Source organism: Stegostoma tigrinum, chromosome 20, assembly GCF_030684315.1.
Source record: "Stegostoma tigrinum isolate sSteTig4 chromosome 20, sSteTig4.hap1, whole genome shotgun sequence".
NCBI classification, from domain to species: Eukaryota; Metazoa; Chordata; class Chondrichthyes; order Orectolobiformes; family Stegostomatidae; genus Stegostoma; species Stegostoma tigrinum.
This window is the reverse complement of record NC_081373.1, coordinates 26,264,434-26,284,608: the sequence shown is the minus strand read 5'-3', so window position 1 is coordinate 26,284,608 and position 20,175 is coordinate 26,264,434. Positions and strand designations below refer to the sequence as shown.

The window sequence follows — 20,175 nt, the reverse complement described above, 5'->3', positions numbered from 1 at the left end:
TTTTCTATAGAATTTAGAAGGCTCGGGGTGAACAAATTTAACTAGATAAAGAAAAACTATTTCCCCTGACTGAAGGTTCTGCAACTGGGGGGGTCCACAGTCTAGGTATTAGGGCCAAGCCATTCAGGAGAGATATTAGACAGGACTTCCACATGCTGAGAGTAGTGTAGGTTTGGAGCTCTCTTCTTGAAATGACACTCCATACTAATTCAACTGTTAGATTTAAATCTGAGATAGACAAATTTTTATTAAGAGCATTGAGGATATGGGTCCAAGGCAGGTATATGTAGTTTGGACAGATCCACCATGTTATTACTGAAAGGTAGACTAGGCTCGAGGGGCTGAATAGCTAGCTGGCCCCAATTCCTACGTTTCTTAAATAGTATCTCTGAAGTTAGTAGTAACCACTGTTAACAGCTATTGTCTAAGAGAAATTATTAGCCATGCTTTTCTGAAAAAAGAATTGATTCCTATTTAACATGTGATATTTTTACTTCGTCCGAGCAATGCTCTTTTCACCTTCAAAGTTCAGAAAAGATCAAAAAGCCTTTACTTGGGTCTTACAGAAAGGAAGGAGCATCTTTATGTTAGGAATGTAAGGTTGCCAATGATCACTTTAATAGCAGTGAAGGCTCATACTGAAACAATGAAAAATATTCACTGGTATTAGCTGTCTTTCAAATAAACCTGTGCAAACCCCCTTTATATCTTTGTAAAATACTCATCGCAATAGTTATTAGACATCGCATTGAAAGTGCTAGTATGGGATTTTGTCCCTATAAAGCTGTGTTCACAGATTTGACACATCTGTTCAATAATTATTAATTCTTTGAATATTACTGTACCTGAGCCTCATCCAGGATTCTAGGGTCTTTCACAGTCCCATTTGATGCCAATAGAGTGGGATTACCAGGGGAAGAGGAGCCTGTCTGATTGGCCAACAAATCAAAAAGGATCAGAGAACCTACGGATAAATTAAAAGTGAAATACATTTATTTTTCAGGACACTCTTGAAGGCACTTTCTTTTAGAACAGACTGAGGAACCATCCCAAATCTTTCACAAGTGAAAATCGATTAAACTTGGCTAGTTTTAAGACCAGCTGGATTTATTAATCTTTGCAATGTAGAAATCACTGGATTATTTACACTCAGCGGTATAATCTGCATTCTTTGCAGCACTCCGATACAGTGGGAATTTTAACTTTACATAATCTAATTGCATGGCTCAAACAATTAACCCTTTAATGCCACTACATTATCTGAACCATTAAACTGGGTTACTACCTTATATTGCACTTCCATACATAAACTGTTCTTTAAGGTTTACGATCATTTCCTACTTGTAGTCTATCATATCCTCTGTTAATAAATACAAATAGAATCCCTACAGAGCAGAAGTAGGCCATTTGGCCTGACAAGTCCACACCAACTCTCCAAACAGCATCCCACCCAGACTCACCCACCCTACAGTTTTCCTGCAACCCTGCATTTCCCATGGCTAATCCACCTTCCCACGCATCTGTGGACACCCTGGATAATTTAGCACATCTTTGTACTGTAGGAGGAAACTGGAGCACAAGGAGGATACCTGCGCAGGCACAGGGAGAATGTGCAAACTCCACTCTGACAGTCACCTCTGGCCAGAATTGAATCTGCGTTTCCCTGTCGCTGTGATGCAGTAGTGCTAACCACTGAGTCACCAATGAAAACAAAATAAATTGTAGAAGAACAGTATTGCCATTTTGTCAATCAGTTCTATTTCTTGCAACATACAGTATGAATTTACCTTTGGGTCTTTGGATTTCAACATCTCAAATTAATGAAAAAGTACCTCAAAGTCTACAGTATAATCTCAGCATCCACACAACAGTAAAACTGTGAGATGACATAAAGTACAGGTACATAAAGGTACATAAACAATATCATAAGCAGAGTACAAGTAAAGCACAAAGTGCATTTAATTGCATCAGTGAGTGAACTCAAACAGATACACTATATTACTGATTAGGGAATTGAAGTACACTAAACCGTCATAGCGATTGACTGTTGAAGCAAAGGGCTGTGTTGCCTTCGTTTCCCTAATCCATTTTCCTTTAATCTGCTTCCAAAGGTTCTGTAGTTACATATAAAAGAATCATTCCGCATGAAATATGGTACCAAAGTTAAACCTTTAAACACATTTAGATGCTTGACTCTCAATACAAAATAGAATTTGCAGTGAATTACAGAAATGTTTGTAAAGAATTCACCATTGTGCAACAATGGCCACAGAGCTGTCTATTGAGACAATAAATCAAGCTGGAAAGCAAAACAAAATTCAAGTTTAAGTTCAAATAAAACATATTTCAAACCAAAGTTCTCAAAGATCTACAGTGTACTTAATGTCATATTTATGTATCAAAATCAATTACACTGTTTAACATGGTCATTACAAGTTACCAATTTCTTCTTTATACAAATTTCTTCCTTATGCATTTAGCACTTTGTAACTAACAACATGTTGGGAAATTTGCAGCAGGCTGCTAAAGGTACTGAGAAAAATTCACAGTCTCAGGTCAACAGAGCACCCAAACAAGCACGAGTAGAAGCCAGGCCCACTCTCGGATACAAACTAAGGGGAAAGAGACAGCGAGGAAAGGGGAGCGAGCGAGACTGAGACAGTGTCAGCAAGAGACAACAGGAGAGTGAGAAGGACTGAGGGGGAGACAGACAGAAAAAAAGGAGGGAAATGAGAGGGAGACAGAAAAAGGGGCAGAGAGATATAGAAAGAAAGGGGGACAAAGAGGCACACAGACACACAATAAAAGAAAGAAAGTGAGAGAGAAAAAAGGGGATTGAAAACAAGAAACAAAGAGATGGAACATAGGAAAGAGACAGAGATGGAATGCTGGATGCAGGGGACAAGGAAATAGGGCAGACAACAGACAGACAGAGGGGTGACAGACAGGCAGACATATTATGAAGAAGAGGGCTAGGGTAAATGTGATGCCACAAAGCTACCCTTTCAAGTGTTTCAAAATCCTCTTGAAAAGCTCATACATACCATGCACTTCCATGACACACAACAATGGTGGCCTCTCACTAATTCTCACGACATAACAAGTAAAATATTCAGCAAAATTCTATAGGTAGTGCCAGCAGCAATTTATCCTCAACCTTTCTGAGGCATACTGTCCCCAAATCATCATCACCACTTCAGGAGACGACCTGTGTGTTGTGGCCTCAGTTTAAGTTTTTTTCATGAGAAGTGTAGGAGTGATTTAAGTAACCTATCCCATACTCAAAACTACATGCAAGCAATTCTACATGAGACTAATTAATTATTCAAATATCAAAATTTATTACCGAGACCGTGTCCTGCAAGGGAGACTCCTCCTTTGAAATTAGGATTTCGACTCAAGAAGAGAGCATATAGTCGATTGATTTCTGCAGCTGCTTTATCCACAATAGTCTGACAGTAAGCAGGGCTGTTGTAGAAGAATATATCCAATAATGTCTCATTGGTAAAGTGACGCAAGCGGCCTATACTTGGTAATGTGATTTTCTTCATACGCCTGACGTAACAAGAACAGGAAAACAAGTCAATTAAAGTCACATGGGCAAAGAGTAACATCCCATTATTTAACTCTTGAGTCAAAACTGAAACCAGAGCAAAGTTTTGATCTAATTTGTTTCTAAGCAGTATCACATGGAAATTACAGATCAGGAGCAGGCTATTTAACAAGTATTTATGCTCTACATAGGTATCCCCCAAACCCATTACTGCATTTAATGAATGTAGTCTTTCACTTTCTACTGCCTCCTGGAATTAAGTAACATTTTTTGAGCATTCACGAACGACCCTTTATTATAGAAATAAAGTTGAGGCAATCAGTTCTAAGCATAATGAAGGGATAAATCATATGGCATCTTTCAGTATCCAAACGTTCACTGCTAAAGACTGAAATCAAGACTTTACTGTCCAGGGTGCCTTATTTCTCTACAAGCTTCATTCCATAAGACCAAAAGACACAGGAGCAGAATTAGGCCATTCAGCCCATCAGGTCTGATCCACCATTCAATTGTGACTGATATGTTTCTTAACCCTGTTCTCCTGCTTTCTTCCTGTAACGCTTGATCTCCTTACTGATCAAGAACCTATCTATCTATCTCTGTCTGAAATACAGTCAATGGCGGCCTCCATAGCCCTCTGCAGCAATGAGGTTCCACAGATTCACCACCCTCTGGCTAAAGAAATGCCTCATCTCAGTTCTAAAAGGGTCATCTCTTCACTGACTATGTGCCCTCAGGTCCTAGTCTCTCCTACTAGTGGAAAAATTCTCAACCTCCACTCTAACTAGATCCCTCGGTATTCAGTAAATTTCAATGAGATCACCCTTCATCCTTCTAAACTCTAGTGAGCACAGACCCAGAATCCACAACCTCTCCTCATTCCTAAGATCATTCTTGTAAAATGCCTCTGGACCTTCCTCCAATGCCAGCACATCCTTCCTTAGATACTGAGCCCAAAACTGCTCACAATATTTCAAATGTAGTCTGACTACAGCTTCTCACAGCCTCAGCAGTGCATCACTGCTCTTGTATTCTAGCCCTCTTGAAAGTAATGCTAACATTACATTTGCTTACCTAACTGCCAACTGAACCTGCATTAAGGTTAAGAGAATCCTGAACTGGCAGTGCCAAGTCTCTTTGAGCTTCACATTTTTGAAGCCTTTCTCTGGTTAGACAATAGTCTAAGTCTCTACTTGTAATTAGGAGCATTTAACAGTCAAATATATCAAAGGACCCAAGAAATTAATTAAATTAAGGTCTAACAGTATGGTCATTCTTAGTTACCTCCAAATGACATCTCTGGTATTGAATGAAACATTTCTTCTGACAGTGCAAATTCAAAAATTGCCGAATTTACTATAAATACATCCAGAAAATAAACCAAAATAATAAAATTAACTGATAGATCTTTTCTTATTAAAACCTGATAAAGGTAACGTATTAGTCGACCATGTTGCTAATTGGTGAAACTATTCTGATCTTATGTTATAACCCGTGGAACATGAACAATGTATGCCACCAGCCTCGGTCGTAAAAAATCTAATTGGTTTAAGGAAAAACAGTTGCTTGCCTCGCTAATACATTTCTTAGATCTCTCTTAGGGAATGCCACATTGATTAATATATATAAGTACAACAGATTCCAGTGTAAAAACCCAGATGATCTGTGGCTTAATGCATTGTTAGCATTGTTTGTTGACCTGCAACTAAAATTCTAGGCCCTTTTACATTACTGTATTCATTCAAATAATTCAATAAGGTTGATTGAACATGACCATCCCTTCTGAAATCCATGCTGACATTTGTAAAATTATCCTGTACATTTATAGTGCAATGAGTTTGGGTTCTGAGAGGGGATGGGTGTCTCAAATATCCCTGAAACTCAAATATACTAGAAGGAAGTGCGGCAAAATGCTGTGGTTCACCTCATAAGTGGGAATTTGCATTCAACTGGAAGAAAAATTCATTTGGAGTGTGATGATACTGTGGCTTTAAGAGATACGTTTTGTCCTGGTTTCTCTTAGAGAAAGGTTGGGAGACAGGTGGCAAGCAGTCTATAATAAGATAATCAACTTGTGAGATCTTGGGGGTTTTTTAAATTAAAAAGTTGGAACAATAGAAGCAGCCTGAAGGGGTGTGGTCAAATTCCCACAGCACCAGGACCTTTAGTTTAGCTTTCAGTAGTTGCTGAGGGGGTCTGGAAGAAATGAAAGCTATTTTTTGACCCCTCTCTCGGTTACAGCCAAAAAGCTGGGGCCTCTCTGCCTGGTATGGGAGTTGCATACGAGACCATCTGTTTTGAATTTGCTTTTTGGCAAGGCTGCATTTATGGGATCTTACTATATTGGAACAGTTTATTAGTAATAGACACAGTAATATTATTCTGTTAAGTTTTCCAATTGAGTTAAATTATTCCAGTTCCTTCCTTCATTTGTTATATTTTAACTGTAATGGATGAATAAAGGGTAAAATGCAACACCTTACAGTTACCTTTAAAATAATAAGTAGTTAGGGTCTAGAATATCTTCTGAACATTTTGAGGGGGTTTGGTCTGGACCATAACAGGAGTTAAAACAGGATGGAAAGATTTCCCCTAGTCTGTGCCAGAAGAAGAATCTCCAGGGAAAAGACAATCTTACTGTAAAAGAGTTCTGACATTTATAGTTCCTAGACTAAGGAAACCAACAGAGGTAAATCCTCAGAAACTTAGAATTAGATTGGAGCAGTCCCAGAAGAATTCACTGTTTGCTTAAGGGATAGTGTAAAGTGTATTTATCAAGTGTGTTTTTGGTTACGCTAATAAAAAGGAATGTTCTGTTATGTGGTTTATGTTACATACACAGCCGGGTTTGTTTTGCCCCTTTGAGACAGCAGGTCAGCTGACCCAGCACGAGAGCTAAGGGAGACTGTCTGGGAACCGATTATGGAGCTGACAGGATCCATAATAAAGTATTCCCTGTTCAACCCTCCATCTACCTTATGGTTCCAGTGAACCACAAACGTAATTTCACAGGACAGATATTACTAGTGATCGTAAGTCCCACTCCAAGTGGCCAGAGATGGCGGCCGTGAAGTTGGTATCAGTGGAAGCAACGACAGACTGGCTGGATGAAATATTTCCCTCATTTAGGAAGCCTAAACAAGTTATGAGTGACAATGGTCCACTTTTTGTGGTGCAATAGTTTGAGGAGTACCTGGAAAATCATGGAGTCAGATATGGGAGTCATCTCCATATTACCAGGTGGAGAGATTTGTTCAAACCCTGGAGCAGGCCTGAAAGGCCTCACAAGGGGAGGGTGAACTGGGAAAGCAATTCAACAAGTTTCTCAGCACGTATAGGAACATACTACACATGACAAACCAGCGCTTGCCAGCATCCTTTATGTTCAATCACCAGCTGAGAACCTTGTGTAACTTACTATGGCCAGAAGAGACCAGAGAGGTAATACAGTTAAATCAAGAAGGAAAGATGGTTAGAAGGGGAGGAACCTCATAGTTGAGATTATTCTAAAGGGGACAGACTGTGCTGGTCCAGAATTATACATCAGGGGAAAAGCGGATGCCAGTGAAGGGGTGGCAGCTCAATGCTGTTATGCTGTTGTATATGGTGCAGACTAGGGATGAACTGGTCCTGAAGAGTCATAGAGAACAGCTGGTCACTGCACCTCACCCAGGGAGGGCGAGGGGGCGGGGGGGGGGTGCAAGGTCTGTCATAATACTTAGCTAGGACCAATGGTGTCAACCACGTCACGTGTCTCCAAACCAGCCAGTCTGCGTTGGCCTTCACTAGTACCAACTTCACGACTGCTATCTCTGGCCACTTGGCGTGAGTACTCATGACCACTAGTAACATCTGTTCCTCTAGTGACCCAGAGAAAAGACAGCAGCAGTGTCACGGGGTAACAACAGCCAGAGAGGGATGTACCTGCAAAACAACAGGGGTTTCCAGAATCCCAGGGGGGGGGCAACATGAGAAAAGGCTACTGAGGTGAAGTGATGGTCTTCTAGGATTCACCATCCCCTTTACAGACTGGTCATATCAATGTAGAGTACAGAAAGGTCATTTTCCCATTTGTTAAATACAATACTCCTGATAATGTATATATTTTAGCTGCAATGCCTGCATAATAATTGTTGGAAGTATATATATTAAGGGCAGTATTGAACTAAAAGGGGAGAGGTGTTATGTATGTTGTTGGGCGAGTGTTGTCCCTTTAAGAGAGCAGGTCAGGTGACCCAGAGGCAGGAGCTGGAGGGTAAGTCTAAAACCAAGTGTGGAGCTGAGGGGGCCCACAACAAACTATTACTTGTCCATGTTTACCCTCCATCTACCTTGTATTCTATTTTTCGTTGCAGCACACCATAAACTTAATAGAGTTAGGTACTAATTGCTGAGAAAGATGGCATTTAATTGTTGATGATTTCGGCCTCCTGTTGTGGTAAAATACTTAAATGAAATCTTCTTGTGCTGCTCTTTTAGCTACCATTGTAACTTGAAATTTCTATTTTTTTTGGAACGCATTTTCAGTCTCTGTGTAAATCGTAACATATGTGTTACTTGTGGGATAAATATTGATCAGGACACATTAAATGGTTATCACATTACAGGAAGGATGTGGAGGGTTTGGAGAGGGTGCAGATGAAATTTTACCAGGTTGCTGCCTGGATTAGACGGTATGAGCTATAAAGGAGAAACTATAAAAACTCACATTTTCTTCTCTGTAGCGGCAGAAGCTGAGGGGAGACTTGTTGGAAGTCTATAAAATTATGAGGTGCATAGATAGGGTTGACAATCAGAATCCTCCCACACTGAGTTCAAGTATCTAATACAAGGGGACATGCATTTAAGGTGAGGGGGGGCAAATTCTTTCACACACAGTGGGGAGGCAGATAAAATAGGGGCATTTAAGGGATTTCTAAATAAGCACATCATATGCAAGGAATGGAGGGATATGGGTCAAAGGCAGGCAGAAGGGATTAGATTAATTCGGCACCTTGTTCGACACAACACCTGTGCTGTACAGCTCTACGTTATATGACACAAACGTAACTCCGCAATTACAATTTTTTTCAAATTGTATTGTGTAGCGTGAGATGTCGATCTGAAAAAGCAGTCAGAGCCCTGCTTTACCATCTCAACTCACTTTGTAGCACTCCTTCAATACAGCAATAGAGTTTCAAACTTGGTTGTTGCCTTCAAATGGAAATTAAACCAACAAGCTTCTGACTCAGATGTAAGCATTCTACCAACTGTAGCACAGCTGACACAATTTAGTGAAGTAACACTGAACAATTAAACCATTTTAAACCAATTTTTCTCAAATTGTAAACAATGCTTGTTAACATTCAAAGGCATCAGAATTGGACGGGCAGACACTTTGAAAAAGGAAAATTATGTAAATCTTAAACTACAAGTGACAAGAAGCATGAAAATGAGGTTAAAAGGTTTTGATAAAAACATTCCAGTTTCTGACAGTCACAAACTGTTCCCATGATAGGAGAAACTGCAATCCTTTGTTCTTTTGTATGCCCCATAGATCAGTGATATTCAAGTTTAGAATGAGAAGTGCTATTACAAATATATCCAGGATCACTGAAATTTATGATGTCAGCTATCAAATATTTATGAGCGATACAGACATTGTCACTGAATACAATTACGAAAGAGGTACATCCAGTATCTTATTTGTCAAGAATCTGTGGTCATTTTGGGTAGGTGGAAAAGTATATTTGAGATCAAACTGGATCAGATCACTGCATAGTGGACCAAGCTTGAGAAGGTGAATAGCCTACATCTGCTCCTAATATTTATGTTCATATATTTATGAAGCCTATCCGCTAGGAATTAAATGAGTGCTTTAGTATTTTAGAGTGTCGACATAACTGAGCAGTAGATGATTTCTTTCCTCTCAATCACTATTTTATGTTTAAGTCTTTAACTGGATTGGCCTATGATCTGAAATCCCCAAAGCTATAAATTTCATTTTAGATTATTAACTTGCTATAATATATTAAAAATGGTCTCGTACAATATACACACATGATGCATTCAGTTAGTGGCAACAGCTTTAAAATTCAATCTATACACTGACATTTCGTCCTAACCAAAATGGAAGATCATACCTGTCTACTCCAGTAGCATCTCCATGAAGGGCACTGTGCCAGTGAATAGGGAGGAATTCGATTCTTGAGATTCTTTTCTCATCTACTGCTTTTTTAAAGTGTGTGCGTAATAGTTTCAAAGAAACATTTCTGAAGTCATCAACTGCAAAACAGAGTGCAAAATCCTGGGTCTTTAAATGACTACATCAGATAATATGCAGTTAGACTCCCAAATAAAGAAACATTGCACTGAAGGCAAAATACTGGAAATCTGAAACAAACATCAAAAATCATTAGAAAAATCCAGCAGCTGTGGCAGCATCTGTGCAGAGGGAACGAGGGCTAACGTTTAAAGTCCAGGATGACTCTTCTTCAGAATTGGTTCTGCACAACAGTCATACCAGACTTAAAACGTAACTGTTTCGCTCTCTACAGATGCTGCCAGACTTGTTGAGTTTCTCCAACCAATGCATGTTCTAATTAAAAATCTTTAAGGGCAAGATAATTATATCTTGAACAAAGAATGAGACAAGAAATCAGGATTTATTTAGAGGCAGAATATTTCATTCAGCATAGTACATCATGGATTAAAACCAAAGAACTGTGGATGCTGTAAATCAGGTACAAAAACAGAAGTTGCTGGAAAAGTTCAGCAGGTCTGGCAGCATCTGTGAAAAGACGATCATAGTTAATGTTTTGGGTTCAGGTTCTGAGGAAGGGTCACTGGACATGAAATGTTAATGCTGATTTTTCTCTTCACAGATGCTGCCAGACCTGTTGAGCTTTTAAAACAACTGTTTTTGTTCTGGTACATCACTGACAATTGTGCCCAATGTTGTGCGGGTGCTCAAAATTTTCTTTCATTTCAACAACCCTGCACAGAATGATGTCATCAAGATATTACAACAGGGAAAAGTCATTCAGTCCATTAATCCCTGACAGCTCTCTGTGTAACAATCCAGTCAGTCACATTTTTCCCACTCCCACCCATAACCCCGAAACTTAAATTCTTCCTAAATCGCGCATTGTCTCTTTTACTTCCACACACACAGGCAGTAAGGTTCATCCAGGTACCATTCAAAGCAAAAAAAAATTCTCTTTCTTACCCAAAACTTTAAAATCTATATCCAAAAATTCTTGTATCAATGTTAATGGAAACAGCTTCTCTTTCTGCAACTTATCAAAGCCAATCAAGCTTGTGCACCTCTCTCAAATGTCACCTAGATTTTCTCTGCTCAAAAGCGAACTCAAAATTCCCCAACTAACCCTGACATCAAAATTCTTCGCCATTAAAGTCTTAAAAGGATGAAAAAAATTTATTCTCAAAAAGAAATTCAAAACTACTGTACAAACCAAATGCTTTAAATCAAATTTTTTTCATAGAAAACACAGGACATTTCAGTACTTTCCTTTTCAATAAAGTGCTCTGCTGCAAGAGAAAGAGAGATAAGTGATTCAGGACAGAGGCCCAAAAATTCCAACTCTGGTTGGATAAAATATTGCAGACTTATTTTTTGTCAGGTCTGTTCTGTATTTTTCTGGACTGGAACTTTTTGGAATGAAAGCAACGGATACCAATCCAAAAAGCATCGTAGCCAACAGCCGAGTTTGGCTCAACTGGAAACCATACTCCTTTTTCAGAAGTGAGCCTACTGTCTTCTTTAATTTAAATATCAAGCAACCACTTTGACTGCTACTGTGAGCCAAGGTCAAGTAAATAGGCAAGTAAAGGGGTAGGACCAGGTGGTTTGGGGTATAGGTTGCAAGGTCATTGGTGAATTGGTTTATTGGCTACCCAGGAGTTAGAACAGGTTTTTAAATGTCTAAACATTCCTGAATAACTATTAAGCCTAAACGAGTCAGAACCTGTTGAATTCTCCGACTCTAAAGGCACATGTTCAGAGGATTCTGACAAATGTCTACTACCACAAGGAAATTTCAACTTGCCAGGCAATTCCCACGGAATCAGCTGTGTCAGTGTTTCCAAGTGGTCCCAGCAGACAACTCCAGTCTACCCTAGAAGCAATTATTGCACCATTGGAATTTCTAGGCCAATGTTATTCCCGTTCTGTTAGGTACTATTACCTAATGAAGTCTGAGCCCTTCTTTAACCAAGTGACGGTGCTGTACCATCTTTTTGACAAAACAAGCTTAAATAAATTCGATTAAATCAGCACTGTCAACTTCACAATATGTTTTATAACTATCATGTTATTCACTTGAGTTTACTTCTGATAAGAGAATTCTTGAGGGACGTAAGACACATTTCAATCTTAAGAATCATTTACTTCTACAGGTTTATTGCCGACCACCCATAAGTTTGCCAGTCACCTGGAGAATTCTGTTCAGCTCCAGCTATTCTCAGAGGTAAAATCTGTTTTCAGTATCTCTTGACAATGAGATGTCCCAGTCTTTGTTCTGGTTACTTCTGCAAAACATCCAAGCTAATCGTTGTTCGTTGTTCTCTTTGCGACAGATTTCGTGTAGGACTGTAGATTCCTCCCATACTTTCAAACAAAATGCGCTTCAACTCAAAGCTGAGAAGATGCTAAATTCCACCAGCTCCAATGATGACATAACCTACTCTAGTCTATCCTCAAATTGAGCCTTAAATTAATTACCTGTCATTAAAGTAGTTTAATTTGATAAACCAGATATGAGTTTTAAAACTGTTCAGGGTTCACTAAGTGATACAGCAATTTAATTGAATTGTCCAAAACAAACATCTTTTTGGATTTTCATTATAACGAGGAGTGCAAATATCATGTACTCCAGCTCTTCACCCAAGTCAGCCCACCTGCTGGTTGATACAAGCTCCTCAATTCATACCGTAACACCAAAGGGACAGATTTTGAACTGCCATTTCGGAGTTCTAGTAATCTCTTCAAGTCCAGTGATTTAAAAAAAACCTCTCCACCTGTTGTGTTAACTGCTTAACAACATGTCCCAATCTCAAATGTGGAACAGGTTAAAAAAATTGCTTTATCCTGTGTTTTACGATTAAATTTAACTGTAGAATGTGTAGGAGATAACACATTGGCACAGGCTGCAGATTGGTTGGCTAACAGGAAACAGTAGTCGTGAATGGGTAAATTTCTGATTAGCAAGTAACAAGTGGTGTGCCATAGTGTTGGGGCCTCAACTTTTCACAGTTTACAGAAAAATACTAGTATAAAGATCTGAAGCAATGGCTGCTTAATGTGTTATTGATACAAAAAAGAAATAGCAAAGTAATTGTGAAGAGGACATAAGGAACTTACAAAGAGATATAGATAGGTTAAGAGAGCGGGCAAAGATCGGGCAAATGTAATACAACATTGAAAGATGCAAAATCGTCAATTCAGCATGAGGAGTTTTAAAAAATGAACATCTTCTAAAAGGGGAGAGGTCAGAAATGCAGGAGGATCTGGATGCCCTAGATGCTGATTCACAAAAGGTTATCATGCAGCTACAGCAATAATGGAAGCTAACAAAACGTTAGCATTTATTGCAAGGTGAATTGAATACAAAAATAGGTGGTTATGATCAATTTTATAGGGTATTAGTTAGACCACATGGAATATTATGTAGAATACTGGCCTACTTTTATAAGGAAGTATGTAAATGTGTTCAAAGCATTTTAGAGAAGGCCAATCAGGCTAATACCCGAACTGGATAGACTGGCTTATGAGGAAAGTTGGGCAGGTCAGGTTTGTATCTGCTGGAGCACAAAAGGGTAGAAGGCAACTTCGTTGAAACATGCAAGATACTGAGGGGTTGTGACAGGGTAGATTTGAAGTGGATGATTTTTCTTGTGGAAGAATTTAAAATTAGAAGTCACTGCCTAAAAATAGTGCATTACCCATTTAAGATAAAGATGAATATTCTCCAAGAGGGAACGGTCTTTCTGAAAAGCAGTGGGAGACAAATCCTCCAATTTTTTTTTAAGGCAGAGGTAAAGAAATTTTTGACAAAGAGGTGAAAGATTACTGGGCTTGCTGGGAATGTGGAGTAATCATATCCGCCATAATCTTATCGACGAAGGAGCAAGCGCAAGGGAATGAGTGACCTACTTCTACTCCTCATGCGCATGTCTGTAAAACTACAGGTTTATACTCTAAAGTAAAAAAGTATATTCTGAAACACTTGAACCATGATTTGGATATTTTCAACAGTACTTGAAGTAACGAACTTTGAATAGCTTGACGATATTTAACATGAAAGAAATCAAACTGCAACTTGAATTGATAACATTCTTGTATCTTCTCTTTGGATACCCTGAGTACATTATTGTCAATGAATATTGCTTGTGAATGCAGTTACCATAATTAAGTGTACTTGGTACATCAGGTCCCATGAGCAGCAGAGGAATGAATAATCAAATAATCTGATTTGGGAAGAATGTTGATCAAGTCACTGGAAACACTGCGCTTTCCTTCAAAAATTGTGGCATGTAACATCTACAAGTTATCTAAGCCATTGGAATAGAGCCTCAGTTTAATATCTCACCCAAATGGCTGTATTCATATCAATGCAACCTTCTCTTGATAATGCAATTAAGTGTTTCCCTAGCTTGTGTGTAACTGGGCTTGAATCTATGAGCCTTTTGTAAATGGCAACATCAAATGTGACAAGCTTATCATATGCTCTACCAAGAAAATATTTTTGGTGACAACAGATCGCCCATCCAAACACTTAACTAATAAGAACATCTTGCACTATTTTGTTTGCCCTTTCTATTTAAAAAATTCATGATATTTCCAGATGTTTGCAATGGGAACTTTCAAACTTTTGCACAATAAAAGAAAAACTAGATGGTATAGGTTTAATGTGAGAGGTGGCGGATTTGAAAAGGGACCTGAGAGGCAACCGTTTCATGCAGAGTGTGGTGCATATTATGGTACGAGCTGCCAGAGCAAGTGGTAGAGGACAGTACAATTACAACATTAAAGAGACGTTTGAATAGGTACATGGATAGGAAAGGTTCAGAGGGATATGGGCCAAGTGCAGGCAAATGGGCCTAGTTCCATTCAGGAAACCTGGTTGGTATGGACGAGTTGGGCCAAAGAGACAGGTTTCAAGCTGTGGAATTCGATGATTCCATTGTCATGACGCTATCAGTGTCACAGCGCCATCAAGTGGCTAAACATAAAATTGCTGTGATGTTTGAGTTTAAAGAGATCTGTAAATAGAATAAATAAATGGTGAGTTATTAATAAAATGGGAGGCTGAATCCCTTTTGAAAATAACAGGCGTGTAAATTTAGATGAGAAAAAGAATGCATTGGTGCTAAAAGCAATAAATGGAAGGTTAGAATAAATATTTCCAGAGAGTTATTTGGAACATGAAATGAATTGTCACAGGACTGTTTAAACAACACAATTACAGTTAAAAGGAATTAAGTTGCTGCTTCATTACAGTATTGTTAGAAGTAATGTTCTGGATATTGCATTATTAGCGATTAGAGTGTTGTAGTTAGATACAATATGCAAATAGTAAACACTAGAGAGGGCAAAAGGACTGTCGAAATACCTTGAGTTATGATGACATTGTACTTTTGTAATACATGATGATTTCAAATTAGTCACGTTCAAAATAGAAATGTTATCCATCATAAGAAATATTTACACTTTCACAAGCAGGATTAAAAACAAGTGTTGAATATGTAAAAGAACCTATTTGCATTTTGTTCACAAGCATCAGGTAAACAAACTTAAGTTATTCATCAACAAGCCAACGTACTAAATCCAAGATGAAAATCCAAGTCTGTCTCTACCACCAAAAAGCATAAAGATCAATTAAATATTAAAAATGTCCCTTTATTCTCTGAATGAAACATAGTTAAAACTGCAAATCTATCCCTAGTCCCAATGAACCTGAGAAAGCATGCAAGTGACTTGAATGAAGTGCTGCCATACTTATTAAAAGTAAGTACGAAAGTAGTTAGCATATCTAAGAATCAGTTTATCCCGAGTTGGGGTCCAGAGCTAGGCTGGAAATAACTACCCAGATTTCCACTGTTTAACCAACAAAAGAAGGGGAATTCTCCATGTGAACACATGGGCTGCGTGTCTTCTCAAACGGAACAGTCTAGTCCAGAAATTTTAATTGCCACAAGAGGTGGGAGCAGGATAATGGGAGACTATCAAGATGGGGAGATAATAGGAACTGCAGATGTTGCAGAACCCGAGATAACAAGGTCTAGAGCTAGATGAACACAGCAGGCCAAGCAGCAAAGCTGACGTTTTGGACCTAGACCCTTCATCAGAAATGGTGAAAACTATGATTCTACGATATAGAAAGAAAACGGTGGGAACCTATGATACTATCAAGGTGGGTACCTTTTCAGGTGGGGGGGGGCGGGTGGTGATCTTGGGAATTGGAACATCTTGGGGGTTGGAAGAAGTCAAGTTAGATGGAGTTTGTTTGGGTCTGTGGGTAGTCGGAAAGGGGCTTGGGGGGGGTGTGGTGGTCAGAGTCTAGAGGGAGGGGTGTCAGTGGTAAGTGGGGCCATAGTTTAATAATTACCTGAGAGTACCAGGGGCAACTCAGTCAGAATCCTCCTAAGTCTGCAACTTATATTTTGGGTCTTTTTTGGAAGCTGAAGGCACTGAGCAATTGACTGCTAGAAGTTACAAAGTACAGGGAATCATCGGTATTGTGACATGGTACCAATAGAAAGCTCAAATGTTTTAGCAAACAACTGTAGCTTGGGTTGCGGCTGGAGTTGTTGGTTAGTTTACCAAGCTGACTGGTTTTTGTGCAAACATTTCATCTGCTTTCGAGATGACAGTTTCAGTGCTGTTGTGTCTTCATTGAGGCGCCGTTGTTTTGTCCCATTCCAAATTTATATGGTCCGGTCTGTCATGGCGGGTAGTTCTGTTTCCGGTTTAGCTCCGCAGTGGGATATAGATGGGGTCTATTTCGACATGTTTGTTTATGGTACCAGTGGTTAAAAACCAGGCTTCCGGGAATTCTCATGCTTGTCTTTGTTTTGCTTGCCCTAGTACAATTATGTTGTCCCGGTTGAACTGATGTCCTTTGTGTCAGAGTGAATAGAAACGAGGGAGAGTTAGTCGTGCCATTTTGCTGCGAGTTAGTGTTTGTGCATCCTGGTGGTGAGTTTCCAGCCCATCTGTCCTAGGTATTGCTTCTCACAGTTGCTGCATAGTATTTTGTATATCACACTTGTCCTGCTCATTGTGGGTATAGGGTCTTGCATCTCTGAAAGTAACTGGTGAAGTGTGGCTACATACCACTACGGAGCAAAACCGGAAACAGAACTAGCCACAATAACAAACTGAACCAGATAAATTCAGAATGGAGCAGAACAATGGTGCTTCAATGGAGGCTCAACAGCAGTGAAGACGTCACCTAGAAGATGGACAAAACTTTAGCAAGAAAACCAGTCAGCTCAGTGAACCAACCAACAACTCTGCAATACTCCAATCAATGATGCAGGAATGACCATCTTCCCACTAGAAGATCTGGGTCAATATATCCTAAATCTCAAAACAATGTCTTGCACAGTGCCTGGGGAATATGATAGGAGACAGTATGGATGCGTGGAGAATGCTTTAGTCAAAAAGGTGCAAGGGTAGTTTCCATCTGTCTTTAATTTGTATCCTCCATGTACCCCAGAACATTCCAAAGTAACAAACTTTGAGAATAAGAAGGCATTTGTGATGGGAAGACAGATCCCAAGCAACCAATACCTTCAGTAACTAATGTTCTGAAAACGTAAGCCTTTCCTTGCTAAATCTATACAGGATTAAGATATCCCCACAGTCAGACAAACAATTTGGAATACACCTTTACCTGTTCCCAAAGTTCATAATCAAGTATACTGCAAAAGGTGCCAACACGAAGCATCATGCACGTGCTCAATGATTTTGCACGTATGATTCAGCTTAGTAAAGGTGTACAACTGCCCAATAATGAAGCCGGAGGGCAAACACACACGGGGGGGGGGGGGGACGGCACACAAACACATGGATTTTGATCAAATATTCTCCCACTCCCTAACTGTTTTTGCACTCACCTGTTAAAAAAATCTTTCCATCTAGATAAATCTCTCAAAACCCCAAAAATTTCTCAAGCTGGCTAGTTAAATTTTTAAAATGATTATTTACCACAGGTTTTCTTAAAATGCTTCTTCAATATAGGTTTTCTTCAAATATCCAAGAAACATTAATGACAGATTTTCAAAATATCAGGATGAAAAATACCTAATAATTAGACCTACCACATTCAACAATGCTTCTGAAACGTAAGTCACAAACAGGCCCAATTCCATGTGCCATGAACACCAGATGATTAACCTCTGGCAGCTCACCTAAATAATAAAATGAAAGTCTCAGCAATTGGAAATTCTTCGCGTTTATCAAGATCATGACAAATTACTCAAGGCATGTCGTACAATATGCAGCACTCAAAAAGGCATTGGTGGTTACATCATCACTTGTGGTAAAGCAAGATCCTCCTCAGTATTTCTTCAATGGACGGAGGAACTTTCAGTGGTAAAATGTTAATTATTGGAGAACCAGCAGCAACTACTGTAAACAAAAGAAAAAAATCTTTCAACAAGGAGATGGCCATAAGACTGGCCATTGTTTATGCTTTTAGTATTTTGAAAATGCTGACTTGTAATAGAATGCAAGGAGATGTTCATTAGCTTCACATGTTTAAAAGTACTTTGTAGAACTTTTCTTTGACACTGACAGATTCAGCTTTATTTATTTGTACTAATTGGTAGTTGCTTGATCCCACTCATCCAATAGTGATCAGACTCATACCTTCAGGAATCTCATCATGGTCATCATCAATCCCACGTTTGACCACTCTGGGCCTAGTCTGTCCATCTGGTGTGGTTCCCCATTCGTCTGGTTGTGAAGAAGCCTGGAACTGAACTATGACCTGGAAGTAACCACAAATGATCAAAGTATGCCTTTTAAAAATATTACTACTGAAAAATTGAAGCATAAAAATAGGCTTCAAAATACATTTATATGGACAGAATCAACCTAAAATCAGTCCAAGTTGAAACAAATAAGGGAAGTTTCACATCTGGTCACAAAACCAGAGCTCATATTTTCTTCTTTCCTGAAAACAGCAACTTACCTTGTAGTTGGGTAACAATAAGGGTCATGATAGCAAATGCTGACATTGAACACATTCTACATCAATTTAACGAACAGATTAAAAACTTGGATTGTGCAGGTAATCTGCTAAATCTCTTCTGTTACAAGTTTGCGTTCACATTTATAATGAAAAATTTCTACTACCTGTAGAAATCTGTAATTACTCTGCATCCATTTACCATAATTGTGGACACATAAAAGAATCAAGGAAATTCATAGGCAGAATGCACAATTGAAAAATGGAGATTAAATTTCAGTCCAATTCTCCCAGCCTCCAAATCTGCTTCATCTAGAAAAACTACACTGAGTCTTGAAACTCTCTGCAACAATAAAGGCTATCAAATAGGAAAACTGGTATTTTCATGGAGTCATACAGTACAAGACAGCCCTTTGGCCCACTGAGTCTGCAGTGGCACAATTGCTCTAAAGTTACACTATTCCCATGTTTGATCACTTGGTCCATAGCCTTGAACATTACGGTATTTCAAGTGCTCATCCAAGTACTGTTTAAACATTGTGAGGTTTCTATCTCAAATACCCACTACAGGGTGAAAAAAAAATGTCAAGTCCCTCTAAATTTCCTGCTTTTCATCTTAAAATTGTGTCCCCTTGTTACTGACCATTCAACTAAGAGAAAGAGCTTTCTATCCACCCTGTTCATGTCCCTCACAATCTTATACACCTCTATGAGGTCCCCCTCAGCTTCCTCTGCTCTAAAGAAAACAAGCCAAACTTATTCAGCTTCTCTGTAGAGCAAAATGCCCCATCCCAGCCAAGTCCAGGTGAATCTCCTCTGTATCCGCTCCCGTGTAATCACATCCTTCCTGGCAATAGCCAGAGCAGCACACAGTATTACAGTTGTCGCCTAACCAAAGTTTTATAAAGCTCCAACACAGCATCCCAGTTCTTTTAAATTTGCCACAGCTGATAAAGGCAACTATCCCATATACCTTCTTAACTACCATTTTAACCTGTCCTGCCATCTTTAAAGATCTGTGGACCAACACACCAGGATCCTCTGAGCTTTCTAGTGTCTTGTTATTTGATCCAAAGTTCATCACCTCACACTTTCAGGATTGAATTCTATCTGTCAATAAATCTGCCTATCCAACCAATCCATCTACGTCCTTCTGTAACCCACACCGTCTTTCTCACCATAAGCCACCCGGCCAATCTTCCTATTATTCACAAACTTACTTAATATCTCCCCCACCCACATTTTCTTGTATAATTATTTAATTTTATGAAGAACAATAAGGAACTCAGAATTGATCCATGCGGAACCCCACTGGACACCGGTCTCCAGTCACACAAACAACCTTCTACTACCACCTCGTATGTCCTATCAAAGTCAAGTTTGGATCCAAATTGCTAAGTTACCCTGGACTCCATGTGCCTGTAC

At 39.2% G+C, this 20,175-nt stretch overlaps 1 protein-coding gene across 1 annotated transcript in view; it reads right to left on the bottom strand.

Annotated features, from left to right (window-relative positions):
• The window catches only part of sec23ip (SEC23 interacting protein), a 107,362-nt gene that overhangs the window by 65,862 nt on the left and 21,325 nt on the right, over nt 1-20,175 (bottom strand). Inside the window, exons 6-10 of the mRNA XM_048551097.2 lie at nt 18,429-18,549; nt 17,879-17,968; nt 9,676-9,817; nt 3,347-3,555; nt 846-964 (exon numbers count right to left, since the gene is read on the bottom strand). Of these exons, the coding sequence (XP_048407054.1) occupies nt 846-964; nt 3,347-3,555; nt 9,676-9,817; nt 17,879-17,968; nt 18,429-18,549 (681 nt within the window). The remainder of the gene's footprint in view (nt 1-845; nt 965-3,346; nt 3,556-9,675; nt 9,818-17,878; nt 17,969-18,428; nt 18,550-20,175) is intronic.